Source organism: Trachurus japonicus, chromosome 22, assembly GCF_045865225.1.
Source record: "Trachurus japonicus isolate A0001 chromosome 22, Traja_1.0".
Classification (NCBI taxonomy): Eukaryota; Metazoa; Chordata; class Actinopteri; order Carangiformes; family Carangidae; genus Trachurus; species Trachurus japonicus.
The window spans coordinates 12541559-12557674 of NC_140928.1; the positions used below are offsets into that span (position 1 = coordinate 12541559).

Consider the following 16116-nt stretch of genomic DNA (forward strand, 5'->3'; position numbering starts at 1 on the left):
TAACTCGCATAAAGTGCCCCTGGTGCGTACTGCAGTCTCTGTATGTGTAGGTGGGAAGGTAGTGGTGTCCCGCAGAGCACTGAACCTGGGGGTCTTTAGAGTAGGATGGATTATGGAGTGCATATCATGCATATCAACCACACGCCTCCAGTCGATCTGAAGATTACACTTACTGTAACATTTTTTAAATTCTAAATATCCATGGTTCATAAAAAGAAACAACACACTTGAGTTGATATAAATGCTTGTTGAATTTATTAAAACTACATATCCTATTTGAATTAAATGTACTGAAGTGCCAAACCTGTTTTTGTAGAATCAGCTATTGATCCAGCTATGGACACCATGCTGTGAGACCATCTGGGTGATGATTTGATAATGAACTCCTGGCTTCTGGTGTGTTTAGAGGAAACTCTGTGCGAAAGATGAAAAAGTTGACAGTTTGTGACAAGAGGAACAGAGAGGATACCAGCCAGCTGCCAGCTCTGTCCCCTCCAGTTTAAGTCTCACACCAGTGCAAAACAAAAATCATGACGCTGCTCAGGTGTGGGACCATAACTGTGGGAGACTCTATCTGCAAAAAGTCTCTGGATGGCAGTCGCTTGGAAAAAAACAAAAAAACAAACAAAAAAACAGATAAGTAACATAAAGACATGTAAACCAATTAAAAAAACATTTAATTTAACACGCCTGTAAGATGAATAGGTGCTGCTTTTCAAGATAGTGTGCACAGAATTAATGAAGGCGATATTACTACCAAGTGACAAATCGCTGGGGATTGTTGTTGGTTTCGTGACGAGTGTACCGGGGATATGAAATCTTGTCTTGACAATGTCAACAGTGGCCTGTGCCAGCAGCTTTGTTCTGTACTTAAGTACTCCCTTTGCTGGTTACATGTTTCTACAGGAGGTCCTGTCAGTCTTGAAATGATAAATAGGCTGCAAACAGTCACAACTGAAAATCATCCGGTGCCATCACCTGACTCTCAAAATGTTAGTTTAGGATTTCAGAACATTGAAGATTGAAGATTGAAACCAAACTCATGCAGATTAAGTATTAAGCATTAGTATATACACTAAATACGCAGCACAAATTTTCATTCTTGCGGGTGTAAGGGTTAAGACTCCTCCGATCAGGTGTAAACAAGAAGCTTGTATAAATGTGGGCGGGCTTTAAGGCCTTTTTTATACTAACATGTCATCCCTGATACATTTCCTTCACACAAAATACCCATTTCATTGTGCAACCTACATTGTACCCCACAGATAAATAATAAATCAGTAACCAGTTTCACGCATGACACTTATAAAGAACTAAGCCCTTTAGTGTCTCACTTGATTGATTGAGTGATTTAATTTTCCAAAAATGATAACCCCTTTTGACTAATCTCAAAACTATGTAATATTTCAAACATCAAAGTTGACTATGACTTTCAATATTTTCTCATCACAGAAGATCAAGCTGTAGATTCAGTCATTGTCCGTTGCAAGGTCTTTTTCAACAGAATGAGGAAAGAATTTGTTACGCACGTTGGTCGTCTACTAAGACAAGGTAAGATAATGGTATATGAAACTACTAAATTAAGATATTATCGTGATTATTATCCCAAACTAAGAAGTTCTAAATTCCTCTGGAAAGTGTGACATAAGTTTCCATAGATTTAAACAAACATCCCCCCTACTAACTTGTGATGAGTTCCAGTAGCTCACATTTGATAAGAGACCAGATTATCTTTCAGAAATATTTCATTTTAACTTGTGGCATCTATGACAAGCTGTCAGAGGATATGGGAGATGGGTCCCTTCCATGTGGAAATCACATATTGACTGCAGCAAGGTTTAAAGCAGTAGCATACTATAGTAAATTAGGTCATTCTGCAAAGTTGGATTTGATGCCTGTTCTCCCGACATCTGACCTGAGGGTAAGCTCCTAGCTCCCAGCCACTTAACCGACCCATGCTATGATTTTTAGGGCTATACTGTAGTAATTGTTTACACACTCATAGACATGCACCTTTGTTCTGTATGCTCCCAGTGAGAACAGAGTCAGTATTTTCCTTTGTGTGTGTGAGCACTGTGGGGTTGAGTACACGCTGAAAGGGAGGTTAAGTTTACACTAAAAGGTTATCTGAGTTACTTTCACTCCTCCTCCCTCACTTTCACTGTGTGTTGGGAGTGTGTAGATCACAACTACACTACTTTAACAAACACGAGCAAAAGATTTCTTTAGAATTTTTATATAGTATAGTTTGTTTAGTCTGTGTAGTATTTAATAAAATAACAGTTGGGCTCAGTCAAGATGATAATGATGATGTAAATTACGGCAACTTAATGCGTTGTGTGATGCTGACATTTATCTGCTGATTAAAGCCACAAAGACCAGGCTGATCATGAATACCCAGTAGCTATTTTTCTGTCAGCACGGCCCTGAGGTACATTTAGGACAAAATGTTCCATGTTTGTTCCCATTAGTGTTCACAGTTTCTTTCTGCTGAAGCCTTTTTGACCAGCTCAACAGTGACTGAACCAAAGGACAAGTTGGCAAATCAAGCTCTTTGTCTCATGATAAAATGTCTAGGGCAGACTGATCTCTTCTTTTTTTTCTCTGAGAAGTTAAAAAGGGGGTTGAAGGAGTTGGCCAGGTGCCACATATCCTAAATGAATGTATCTGTACCTGTAGGATACATAAATATGTCCATTAAAGCTGGAAAAAAATGTAGCTCATTCAGAAGGGACCAACAAGGAAATGCAGATTAATGGCTTTATTACTGTTTGTAATAGGGTCATTTGTCGTAACCTTCAGCGTGAGACCACACATTTTACATTAGCAACTGAGTAATAGTGCAGTAGATGGAGCTAGTAGATGGGCAGCAACTGCTGATGCTAAACTAGTTAAGGCTCTAGATGCCTGTGGTGTTGGGGATGGGGGAGGAGCAGCATTTACTGTAGGTTGCCTGAAAGACAATGATAGACATATATAGTTGGGTGTACATATGGTATATATTTCATGGGAAAGGGGTGTGTTTGAATAAGAGGGGAAAACACAGATGGCTTGATGATTTGGGAGAAATATACAACAGAGAAAGAAAGAACTACCCTTTATAAAATGTTTGGGAGTGACCATTAAAAGGGAGAAAGAACTTTATCAGGAATAACTGCAGGAAGATTGTGAAGAGAAGTGATTGCATAAAAGGCTACAGAGAAATAATGGGTGTGTATCAGGATTGCTGGGGGGTGGTGCCCTTCCTGGGTGAACTCTTGCTATAGTTTCATTATACTGCTGCGGGTAATGTCAAGATTTGCATTAATTAAACTGCTGTGGGGTTTATCTTACAGCTGGAGCAGCAGGCCCATGTGATGATTACATTAGCTGATTCCTGATTCATTTTTTCTCATTTTATATACCATTATTTATTTTGTATCGAATCCATTTGAAAATTAAATGTGAAGTAGTGCATTGTTTCTTAAAGATTACTGCTTTATTTATTGCATATTTATTTTTCGTGATCAATGGGAAGCCAGCTCCAGCAAAGCAGCATGCATACCCATGATAAATGTTGGACTACAAATAAAGCAGATCCAGAATACTTCAGATTTTGCTTCAGTATCTCCTGTTTCAATCTTGTTAAATAAGAAAACTATGGCACAAAGGCATTAAAGGGGCCCAGGATGTTCAACATATGTTCAACATATGTCACTTCTTAACTGCATAACTATATGCCTCCACCAGTGCTGCTGTTTCGCATGGGGAGCAAAACAAACTTCAATCTGTTGACTTTGAAAATAAATCAAAAGATTTTTTTTTTTTTTTTACCTAGTCACACTAAATGGGATTCTGTCTGTGCTGAATGTTTTAACACACACACAGTTGACATAATTGTGTTTCATGTGAATTTAAAATGAACCACAAATTGGTGTAAAATATCGTTTTTGTACAGTTTATTCTGTCTGAATAGATCAGAGAGATTAGTAATTTAGAGGTTTTCACTGATCTTTATTGTGTGTCATGACATGCTTTTTATTTTTCTCGTTAATATTTGTAAAATCCATGGTGTTTGCCCTCTCTATGAGCTGAAATAAACCTACAGTAAATTAGGGATGAAACATTACCCATCCCATTATAGTATGAAAATAAGGCCCAGCAAGTATATTGTACTTCATAGTCAGGAGAATAGGACTGGGAGGATGTCCTTGACAGAATGCTTAATTTTTCTTTTGGTGAATAACACCACTTACAAAGCCCCCTGGTAGTATCTGGATAATAAGGAGAATTTTTGATGGAACTTGCTGAAGTGCAGATAAGTTTCTACGCAGTAAAACTTTAAGAAGAAACTGTAAGACACTCTCTGTTCAAACAAGCACGCATTACACCCCCCAGTATCATCTTAGGAAAGTGAATTTATGATCATGTAGACTGTCAGAGATTATTACTGGCATGGATCTGTTGTGTGTAGGTGTGTTTGTTCTTGAGATGAACCATCCAGTCTAATCAGTTCCATATGCTTTATGAGTGAATGTGACTTGGCTGTCAGCATTTCATGAAGTGTGTCTGACATGTTCCTGTTGATATCCATCAGCTTCTTTTCTTAGTAGAATAGCTGTGTAGCCTGTGATCTAATGCCTTTAGCAGAACTGCAAAAGGAAAGGGTGACTTTGAATGATCTTTCCTCTTCCTTGTTATGTTTGACTTTACTCAAAGTTCCTATTTTCTGGATTATTTTGTTGCTGGAAAACAACTTGCCTTGTTATTCACTCTCCATTGTTTAAGGGCCTTAGTTTATTATGATGATATCATGTGGTATAGAAACAAAATTCCTTTTGCATTTTTGAGAGGGGCGTGTCAGGGATGTACTAGGTTCACCCTCGTACTTTACTGCAAACCTCTTTCAATCAACAGTGTAAAGTGATAAAGCCTCCACAGAAAAAAGCTCCTGTTTGAGGTTCAGTGCAACATCAATGCCAAAACAGCTCCTGGCTCATTAAACTGCAGCATGAATTAACCCTCTAAGTGACATAAAAGAGCAGTCATTAGCCACACTGATAACAACGATGGCTGATCAGCTCCTACATTAAGTTAAAAGACACTCAGGCTCAGAGTTTCAGCGATGGCACCATGAAACATAATCTACTCCTACACATGTTTCATTCAGCTCCTGGTGCAGCAGCCCCTTCATAAGCTCTCCAGAATGTCTCCACCCTGCCTTTTCTGTAATTACATTCTCCACCGGGAGAGCCCACGCTGCACCCCGCCACTGATCTCTGACAATGAAGAAAGGCACCAGAGAAAAAGGAAAAAGGGTGTGCAGACAAATAAAGGAATATGTGGTGTGGAGGGGCTGTGAGGGTGGGGAGTGTATTGAGGATGATGGGAGTATTACTCCCTGGGTTATCCCGCAGGAGGAGAGGATTAAGAGGAATCTGTCTGAAGGTGAAAAGGTCTTATCCTTTCTAGTGAAGACCTACAGTAAAGCCACTACGGGAAAATGTTTTTTTCTCCCCCCTCAGACAGAAGCAGAGTAGGAATGTGATTAAGCCAACGTAAACTCGACTCCTTCATTCATCCATCAGTGAATTTTGGTTGCACATGAACTTCACTTTACTAATGTCTTCATAGTTTCAAGTTAAGAAAAGTAAATTTAAGTTGGAGCTGCATCACAGAGTGAGTCTTGACGATTACAGCTTACTATGGCATTTTCATTTCATTTGTGAACAATTGAAAAAGTAATGCCAGCAGGTGAGGCTTATTCCATCATCATTCCAGATGTGTTTGTCATGTGCAATCTGCTCTGCTGCCTGCGGTTCATTCACTGGAATCTCTGTAAAATTGGCTGATGGAACGCCTTCTATACAGCATGTGGCCCCCCCATTTCCTTTTGTGTGTGTGTAGGTATGGGTTTGAAGAGCTATATGATGTACATCTGTGTTTCTGTAGTTTGGGTGTGTATCTCTACATAAATTGCTTTGACTTTATCAAGTTAACTTCTTTTGAAGGAACACCAGCTGGTCTTGCCGTCTGCTTTTGGGGCTCTCATATAACCCACTGCAGAGGAGCCGTCCCAATTATCTGCCACTCAGCCTACCTGCCTTGATGCCACGGGACATACACTCGCTATATTGTAGTTTTCCTGTGGGGAAAAAATGGACTCACACTTGTCAAGTCTTAATACAGTCGCTACCTTCGGGCTTTGTCTGTTCTATCTCCTCAAACTCATTTTCTATATATCAGTGGATAGACTTTGGAAAATCAAATCTAACTTGTCTTACTGTATCACTGTGGCTTTGCTGTGTTTTTCTTTATTATTTTTCCACTTTTTAAAGCTGGGTACAGGGTAGAAAGTGCAGTTATGAATCATATTGGTAAACAAAACTGTTCCACTGGAGTGGCTGAAGTGTTCGTCTCCAAATCCAGTATCCCAACGACATCTAATGATTCAAATAACACTATGTATTGCAAAACAACGAGCAGAACATTGTGGTCCTAGTCATTTTTCATTTTGTCATATTGTCACATTGTGAACCCGTTCCATCGATGTAATTAAGAATTACTTGTCAAGACTTTGCCACCATAAACTGAAAGTCCATTTCTCACTTTTAGCAGTTTTTAGCAGTTTACATCAGAGCAAGTAGAAACTTTAAAAACAAATTCTGATATTTTCCCAGACTGGCGTGCTGCCCTTAGGTTTATCTGCATAAAGTGACAGATTATGCCCCACTGGAACAATGCGATTTTATTGCCAACAAAGAGAAAGCAGCAGAAAGATTGCTGTTCCTGGTCTAGTTGTTAGCGTAGTGCATAACAGCAGCACTCCTGACGTGCGTTAGATTAATGGCTTGTCAGAAGAAACATCCGCGGGGCTGCCACAGCAATTCGAAGATGTGTTTTCTGTCTCATAGCCACTAATGGGTCTCGAGGGCTGCCCGTTCAGCCAAGCACGGATCCTCTCTTTATTACTCTATAGTTTAGAAAAGAGGAGACTAATCACAGGGATTTCATCAAAAATAGTCCCGAATGTCAACACAAATGACATGTGTTCCTAAAAAGAGACATTAAATCCAACTTCGCATGTGTTGCTGTTGCTACTTTGAAAAGGTTAATTTCACTTGCTCTTTCCTTGAAGTAAATCGGCTTTGAAGAAAACTCATTAACCACCTTCCTACGTGGCACCTGATGGAAAGCCATTGACTTTTTCATGTTTGTCTCCTACCATTAACACTAATGCTCAGGGTCAGTGATTACATTGCATCCACCTAATGTCACAGGTTCAACTGGCTCAGACGTTCTGTTGTTCACCAAAGGAATGACGGTTTCTTTCTCTTTTGTCTCCTCTCTCCTGCTTTGTGTTTCCCCTGTCTTCTCCACCTCTCCCTGCTCTGTCTGGCTTCCTCATTCCCGTCCTTATCTGCAGGTAACAGCATACTACACTCAGCCGCAGACAGTGTGACGAGTGCCGTACAGAAGGCCAGCCAAGCTCTGAATGAGCGCGGCGAGCGATTAGGCCGCGCAGAGGAGAGGACTGCAGACATGATGAACAGTGCCGAACAGTTCGCTGTGACTGCACACAAGGTGAGGCAAAACACAGGGTGGGTTTAACATGCATGTTTTTTACACAGCGCATCGAAATTCTGACCTCGAGTCCCACCTCGTCTCTTACGGAATATCTAGTTATGATTTGAAAGTCATTACTAGTTTAGCCAAAAAGATCAAACATTCTCCTTAACCCTGAGGATATTTGCAAGAGTTGCTTCATCGTGACTTCAACCTCTCGGTAGTGGTGCTTTCTGCTCTGGGAAGATAATAGTTTATTCCTTCTTCCTTCATTTACTCTCTTTTGTGTTTCTCTATAGGGTGTTCCCTCATCCTCTTTCTATCCCATATCTCTCGGTTTCACTGGAAAACTAATAGCATGCTGTTTAATGAGGCTATAATACTTACACTACATGCTTTACTGCAAAACAAAAAGATCTATTGCTTTGTAACAAGTGCACCTGATTACGATCATGGTACTGTAGCTGTCTTTCTAATAGCACACAGTGGCTATATCACACACCCTTGGGTTTACAGCTTTGCCTCTTGCAGCATTGTGCTGTCTGTGGTTAGCCTCCGCCCTTAGATATGTGCCACTGTCTTTGATAGTGAAACCATCCACTACCCACAGAAATGACTGTTTTGAATGATGCATAATGCCATACTAGAGATGGTGGGATAATTGAAAGACATTTGAAGAGCCTTTCATGGCCCTCTTACTGTTCACAGATGAGCTTCCCCACTGTGATGAATTACAGAAACTGTGATAAGCAGAGAAAAATGTCTTGGCTGAGCTGGTTTCAGTAGAAAATGATTGTAGAGCCCCCATGAAGAATCACTAATTTTTCAGCATTTCTCATTTCACTTGCCGCCATAAAATTTTGATATGATTTTCTTTACAACTTGTCATTTGTCCTGCATACTGTTGCATGTCTGCAGCCCATTGTTAAAGGCAGTTGGTAGCAGTACAAATGGTTTGTACTGCCAGAATTAACAAAACAATCTGCCCACTACCCATTATGTTTCTGTCTGGGAATGACTTTGTGATAGGCTTGATGTATTGTGAAGAATTTGAGCTTTCCTACTTTTCAAGTCATTTGCATGTGTTCTAAGTGGACCTAATAAAATTAGCCAAGTGGAGCACTAAGCATCCACAGTGCTGTTAACAGGTCACCTTGGCTCTTTTTCTCTTGGTTCTCTTCTGCTCTTCCATTTCTGCGCCTTGTTGTGTGACAGCAGACGATTGAGCTGGGCTGCTTGGCTTTAGTCAAGGCCTAATACTAATTTCTGCATGCTGCTCTACTGCCCCCACTTGTTCAGTCTGTAGTACTAATTTCTCCTCATTCTACAGCAACATACCCCATAGTATTTATATACGCCGCCGCATAGTTTGTTGTGTGTGTATGTATGTGTGTGTGTGTGTGTGTGCATGTGTGTGTAATGTGTGCATCAACCATACTCACTTCTCCACAATCTGTAGCATTAGTTTGGTGGTTCTGGTCATGCAGTAGCTCTAACTAGTCATTAGAGCCCTTGCTATTAAGATAAATAAAATTTAATTGGCATTGCCTGAATAAAAAACAAACAAACAAAAACCAGGATACATGGCAGTATTCCAGCATTTGTATAAAAACTGCCTGAAATTTCCTCATTCACTTCCACATTTTACCAAAGGGATTCTGTTGTATCTACTTGTTTCTTGGTGGATAGCATTTTGCTGATGGTGCAGTTTAACAAAACCAACTCACACCGCCTTGTTGAGTTTCTCACGGTATTATCCTGCTCCCCCACCCCATTTTTTCTACAGCTTGCCATGAAGCACAAGTGTTAAACCACTGCCAAAACCAACTGGGCTGGGAGGGGGGGTCACCAATCGCCAGTCGCTGTACAGAAGAAGGATTCCAGATTTTATTCTTTTTAAGAAATTTAATATTATTACTATTTGTTAACAATGTTTACAACATTTTAATGTTTTGGGGTTATTGTATTCTGGTGCATCTTCTGGTGGTGACGCATCAAGCAGAGATGAGGAAGAGAGGTATGCAATGCTATTTCAGACTGTCAACAGAATGTTTTATGCTTCTGTTTGCCAAAAAAAGTAAAAAAGCCACAGCCATGACTGTATTTGATAACCACAATCACTCTTTCCCTTTTTCCTTTGCTCAGACACGAAATGTCAGTTTAAACATGCTGACAAGTCATTATCCAAGACAAGAAACAGCTTTTGTCGCAGATTATTAATTGTAAGTTATTTATGAGTACTGCAGTGATTATGCAGTCTGATTAATGATCGAGACAGACCCTGTTCTGGGTATCATAGGTGTGACTTAGGATGGGGTCGCACACAAATATCTAATTCTTAAGAAGATACCACATTTAGGAGAGTGGCTTTCAGTTTCTTATATTTCTCCTTAACACTGCATTCTTATGGTCCATGGTTCTGTTCATCATTTCAAATTATATCAAAACAGTATTAGTCAAAATGTTTTCAAGATGTTATTTTAGAAACTACAGGTGAGACTGAATAGAGTGGTTTTAGTGACATGATATATAACAACAGTGAAATATTTAGACCTCTGTTAGACTTGTCTACCATTAAAAAAAGACCAAATCTACGTTGAATAGCTACAGTTGCCAACATCTTTGGAAGTGTACTTGAAGAACTTGTTTAATAAGCTTTTTCATTCCTATCTTTTATGTTAACGGGGGGAAATTGAGTAAACCAGCTTCTGCATTGTAAAAAGCGAAACATGTAATTCTTGTAGTACTATTATCTCAATGTCTGTAGCGCTAATATGTCTCATGAAAATGGGATATTTTGAAATTACGTCTGGCTGTATTTCAACTTTAAACATTCAGTAGTCATCCATTGTGCTTTTTGTATAGTTTGAGTTGTCATAACAATCATAATAATGATGTGTGTAATGATAGATAAAGTCCAAAATGTCACAAATAGCAGCAGCAGCAGTGTGTAGTAGTTTATTTTTTCGTGTCAGTGCGCACACTGCCTTTATATTTTGCTTCCTCACTGGCAAGATACCACCCTCACAGTTAAGATGTATTTGATTCTTTTTGTATTTTGAATTTTATAATTCATGATGTTAAAATGCACTGACAACCTTATCTTGCAGAGCACTGTTGAGTTCATAATGAAACGTTCCAGTTGCCTAACTCTTAGTGTGCTTTGATTCCTCTCTCTAACACTTTGGATGTTTATTGTTTAAATAAAAAAATATATAAAAATGCACTTCTGTTATTATTGCCGTCCTTTTTATAAAACCAGCTTTAACAATGGAAGCAGAAGTTTACATTTATTTTTTGTTGGGTACAGTGTTCTTCATCTATATTATTGTGTTTGTATGTTTTTACTGACATGGATGTTTCTTACTTGTGAACAATAAGCTGCCAAATCTCAAGAGTCTAAACTTGGGTCAAGTGCTCAGTTTCACATCATGCTTCAACCATACTGTCATCACACTGATCTGGACAATAAATACTGCAATATGTTAAGTAAAATCCACAACCACAATAAAATGGTTCTTTTCCGGTGCCTTTTACTTTTAGTAAGTTAGCCTGAAGTTTATTTACATATACATATTATTTGCATGTTAATTTAAACCAACCAAGTTATAGATGAAGAATGTTTTCAGTAGTGACACTGAAGATTTTATATTTCAGTTCTGTCAACTACAGATGACTGTATATCCCTAAAATAAATAAATAAACATACTACTTAATGTTGTGCAGCTTCTTTCCCCACTGCTCACTATGTTCCCTCTGTAAATTACAGTAGAGTAGTGATATTTCTTTTGTAAAAGGGTAAATTATAGGATTCACAATACTGTGTGTGTCTGTCTGTCTGTCTGTCTATGTTTCTGTGGCTGCGTCTCTCTTGGCTGCAGTAAAGACTGCCCTCGTGTGGTGTAATATAAAACACGGATGATTCCATGCCCTCAAATACATGTTAGATATTGAGTGTGAATGCTGCAGCAACACTATTGTTCTTCTGTTCTGCCATTTTCTTTATACTTATTATTTTCACTAAAGAATTAGCTATAAACAATAACAATGACTAAGTTAAGGTGACTTTAATATAAATACATTTTAACATATGAGCAAAGCTGTCTATTGAATTATGATTGATTAAGAAACAAGATTTTTTATTTTTCATTTTCAAAATTTTCATAATGATTGTGGAATCTGAATTTATTGCTTTTATTTATTGCTGTACTCTTGTAAACCCTATGCAAACAAAATGCTTTATTTCTCAAAGCTTTATTATGCCAAAACTGTGCATATTTAAAGCACACTGAATTAATGTTAGTATCATAGTTATCTCTTTTTTGCACACATCTTTGACTTATTAAAAAGCCCTTGTGTGTGTCCATAAAATACTTGCTCTTCAAGTCAGAGGACCAGCAAGGGTCATGTCAATCATATTATTAGAAACCTTATTGTTCCCCAACCTGTTTTTAGCTCCACTGCTGGATCCTACCATTCCCATAATGCAAATTGGTACTGCATCATCTCCTCATTAGACCCTTCATACATGGTAACAGACAAGCTTCTTGTCCCCACACTGTATGACAGGCTTCCCATTGAAAATGTATAGTTTTCAAACCCAGGTTGTGATTATCCTATCATCATCTCTCAGGTTCTCAACCTATGCAAGGCTCCTCAACGGACACAGTGGATGTTGCACGACCGTTTACTACTCATGACCTTTATGTATAAAAATCTGTTGAGTTTTTAACTGAGGCTGTATTTTGGCGAATCTCCAAACAGAAATCAGATTCTTATCAACTTCCTGTTGTCAGGTTGAGTTTAGAGAGTCTATTAATAACATTTTAATTTCCAAGCCATATTTTTGTTCATGTAGTCTGCTTTATTGTGACTGATGTTTTCAGCTACCCCTCCAGGATAGTTCATTACACAATTTCCCACTCTTCCCAGCATCAGACAATTAAAAGTGTGAACATAGAAAGCATAGTAACATTTTGTACTCAGTTATATTATATATATCAATTATATCATTCACTGGGATGACGAGGCTGCTCACTGATAAAGACTTAATAAGGTGCAGCAGAGTCAAGTGACCAGAAATGAATCTTATCAAAACATCTACATAATCTTCTCCCTCCTTGGCACCTCTTAATAGTATTTCATTCTTCCGGTTAATGATGTGGACCGGGCTGGCAAGGAAAACCGTGGCACATGTAGTAGCAGTGCTGATATACAAGATATACAGCTTTTAGAGCTGCAAAGGGAGGAAGTAAGTACCTCATAAAAACCTCTGTGCACGACTTTGCTACCATTACTCACTCTGCCAATTCCTGTGAATTATACCTCACTCCTTAAAACCCACCTCTAATCGCTCTGCTCCCCTCTTTCTCTCTCCCTTCCTGCTGTAGCAGCACACTGTCTATTCCTATATCCTGTTACTGCACACACATCCTGGATTATGTCCTGAGAGCTGAAAGTGATTATTTGTTTGTAAGATTATGACCTGTTTTATTTGAGTGCTGTATAGAATATATTTAACGTGTATAGCAATAGAGTCAAATACTGTAGGACGCCACTTGAGGGTGCAATGGCATTGTAGAAAGACCGACCTATACTGTCAGCTGGTTTTATAGCCTAGTGGTGTATTGATTAGTAGAACTGGTAATAAGTATGTCATTTTGAGTTTAATGTGCACATTGATTGTAGGTTGAATGTGTGAATTGAGGTGCTGATTGGAAGCTGTTTAGAACCAGTAATTGATGCAGTGGATGTCTGTCTGGACAGAGCACAAATACTGTACATCTAATACACTGCTAAAGTATGCAACAAATAAATCTGAACTCTAACTATCATATTGTTTTTTTTTGTTTTTTTAATTACATTACTGCCTTTTATTTTAATTTTTTTTTTTTTTTTTAGCATTTTAGTCAGACAAAAAACTAGACAAAAAAGGATAAGATATTATTGCAAAGAGGAAAACAACATAACAGGAATTTATGAGTAATGGTATATTCAAATATACATCCTTTTCAATCAAGTTCCTTCCCATGTAATTGTTTGATCTAATGTTACAGTTAGGTCAACATTCAGCTAATCTTGTCTTGTCAATATGCTTTTGATTATTTTTGATTAACAATCTCAATCTATCAAATAGATTCACTGTCTGTCACTGAAAGTAAGGCATTTGCCTCTTTCATCTAAGTAGAAGTCTGAATAAACAAAAATGTAAATGCCCAAGAAAAGATGTGACACTTCTTTGGCTGACACATAGTAGAGTGCTATAGGGACTTATTCCTTGAGTGAGCTCAGCACAAGACTGGAAAATGTGCCCTGTATGGTGTCACCTTGAGAGGTGCATTGACATTCTTGTCAGCCGTGGAGTTTGTGTCACTTCAGGAGAGGCTCGGTGGCTGCCTGACGAACTAACTGGCTGGCCAACTAGCCTCAGGGCAACTCCTTTTTAATCTGCCAACCTCCCCATAGCTCCATAGGAGTAATTACAATTTACACCCAGAGGTGAGAGGGCCAAATGAATTGGGGACTGCGCCTCTATTTCTCATTATCACATCTAAATCTTTGCAGTGATTCTGTAGTAGTCCTATTAGTCAGGACCGGATTTTACCCCAAAGTCAAAATTTAATAACTGTAGCAGGATATTGCCTTTGTCCCTTAGGTAGTCAGAGGAGTGAGATCTGGAGAAATGTGTCTGGACAGGGTTTCTACAAACTGATTCAACTAACAGACAGGGCTGCGAAACTTTTCCACATGCTCTATGAGGCAAATGAAATATGTACAGTATAACCATTACTGAAATGTGAGAGGGTCTTGAAATGACCATATAGATATGCATTTAAACTATAGGCTTTCACTTTCAAGAACACTCCAATAACATTTGATGATCATTTATGAAATACCTATACTATGTGATAGTATGTCTGCCTCAAACTTAAATTTAATTTTCCTCCACAACTGGTATGTACAGTATTATACATTTTCACTAACGCTTGTGATTTTACATATAGTACAGTTAGGGAAGCATAATGCAGACAATACCACCTTGGCAATGTGATTAAATGAAATGAGTTTAACAGTATATTGGAGCTGAATGTGTTACCTGCTATGATTAAATTAAAGGGAAGGCCTGTGAGTCAGACCAGGGGGATCGACTCAAATTGCCAGCTAAACTCCCACATTTTTCAATCTAGAGCACCTGCTGTGAGAAGGTGGTCTATTTATGCTGTCAGTACCCTGCCTACTCCTTCGCTCTGCTCCACTGAATCGCTCACTCAGCTGTATTACTGCATCAAACACCTACTGCTGCTGTTTCATAAGCAAAGTTCACCTGCAGACAGTCTGATCGTGTTGCAGCTGAAGAAACAGCAACTCCCTTTTTTGTTTTCTTTACAGTATTAAGCTAGGTTATTGCTGTTCCTTTGTACAAACACATATCATGAATTGTATTCTTGAGTCTATTTAGGTGTAGTAGTGTGCTATATCAGTAGACTGACGTTATGAAGCTTCAGAAATTGAATGCTGTATCTATCATAGGAAGGAAGACCAAATTATATTTTATACAGCACAACGTTTTAGAGAATGCAAGTATACGGTACATCACTGCAGAAATTACTTTTACATCAAGGATATTAAAAACCAGCAGGCCAATAATTTTCATGATGGATTGGTTAAGCTATGTATTAAGTAAAACTTCAAGTTTTTTGACTATGCTCTGACATTTTGTATATTACCTTTGACAAAACAAATCAAAGTAAATGCATAAGCACAGATGAATCCTTAATTAAAGGTTATATATTACCATAGTAAACACTAAGATATGAAAATCTATCCATTTAGCTTAAAAAATACAGAGGGTTAGATAGCAGCAAGGCTAAGAAAGACCACAGCTTGATCTTATGCAATGTACTGTAGCTTTCACCTACACAGAGCAATGACACTTGTTTACCTTGGCTGAGTTCAGCTACAGTATGATCACATGGCGCCAACAAGCAGCCACAGAGTCAGCACATCTGAAGCAGAGTCCTGAACCAACTGAATGACGAGGGAGACGTTCAAATCTCTTCAGTGCTGCAATTCCTGCCTGTTCATTAACGGTGTCTCATTTCAGTTGTGCAAGTAAATGATGGTGAATTTGTTATTTATCTTTGGAGGAAATACTGAGTAAGTCAACAGGGAGAATGAGGAGTTTCACATAAGGAAGCAGCAGAGACTGACTGGTGGAGCTGGGGAAGTCACCTCGGTGCCCTGCCCACAGTGACTTGGCAGATGTGTAGTGAGGCGAAGTGCACAACAGCTGCTTGCTCTAAATCGGGCCGCCCATCCTCCCCATTCTCCTCTCTGCCTTTGAGTTCCTGTGGAGTGCAATGTCAGCCGTGCTGGAATCATCATTCATTATCCTGATATGAATCTACCTCACATTGCTTTCTCTCACACTTTATGCTCCTTTTGTGTGTGTGTGTGTTTATTAATAAATCCAAAGGGATATTTTTGAGCTGAAGGGAAAAGCGTAGATCGGCATTTTCTCTGCTTACAGAATATAAATATCACTTTAAGCTTCTGCTGAAAATGAGACTA

At 38.7% G+C, this 16116-nt stretch overlaps 1 protein-coding gene across 4 annotated transcripts in view; it reads left to right on the forward strand.

The window, feature by feature from the left end:
- stxbp6 (syntaxin binding protein 6 (amisyn)) overlaps positions 1 to 16116 on the forward strand; it is a 151056-nt gene that overhangs the window by 55351 nt on the left and 79589 nt on the right. For 3 of the 4 annotated variants that reach the window (XM_085767251.1, XM_085767249.1, XM_085767250.1), the window contains exons 5-6: positions 7406 to 7563; positions 9332 to 10767. In XM_085767251.1, the coding sequence (XP_085623377.1) occupies positions 7406 to 7563; positions 9332 to 9355 (182 nt within the window). In that variant the 3' untranslated portion in view covers positions 9356 to 10767. Of the gene's footprint in view, positions 1 to 7405; positions 7564 to 9331; positions 10768 to 16116 lie in introns of those variants that run through there. The other variant, XM_085767252.1, reaches the window with a different exon arrangement.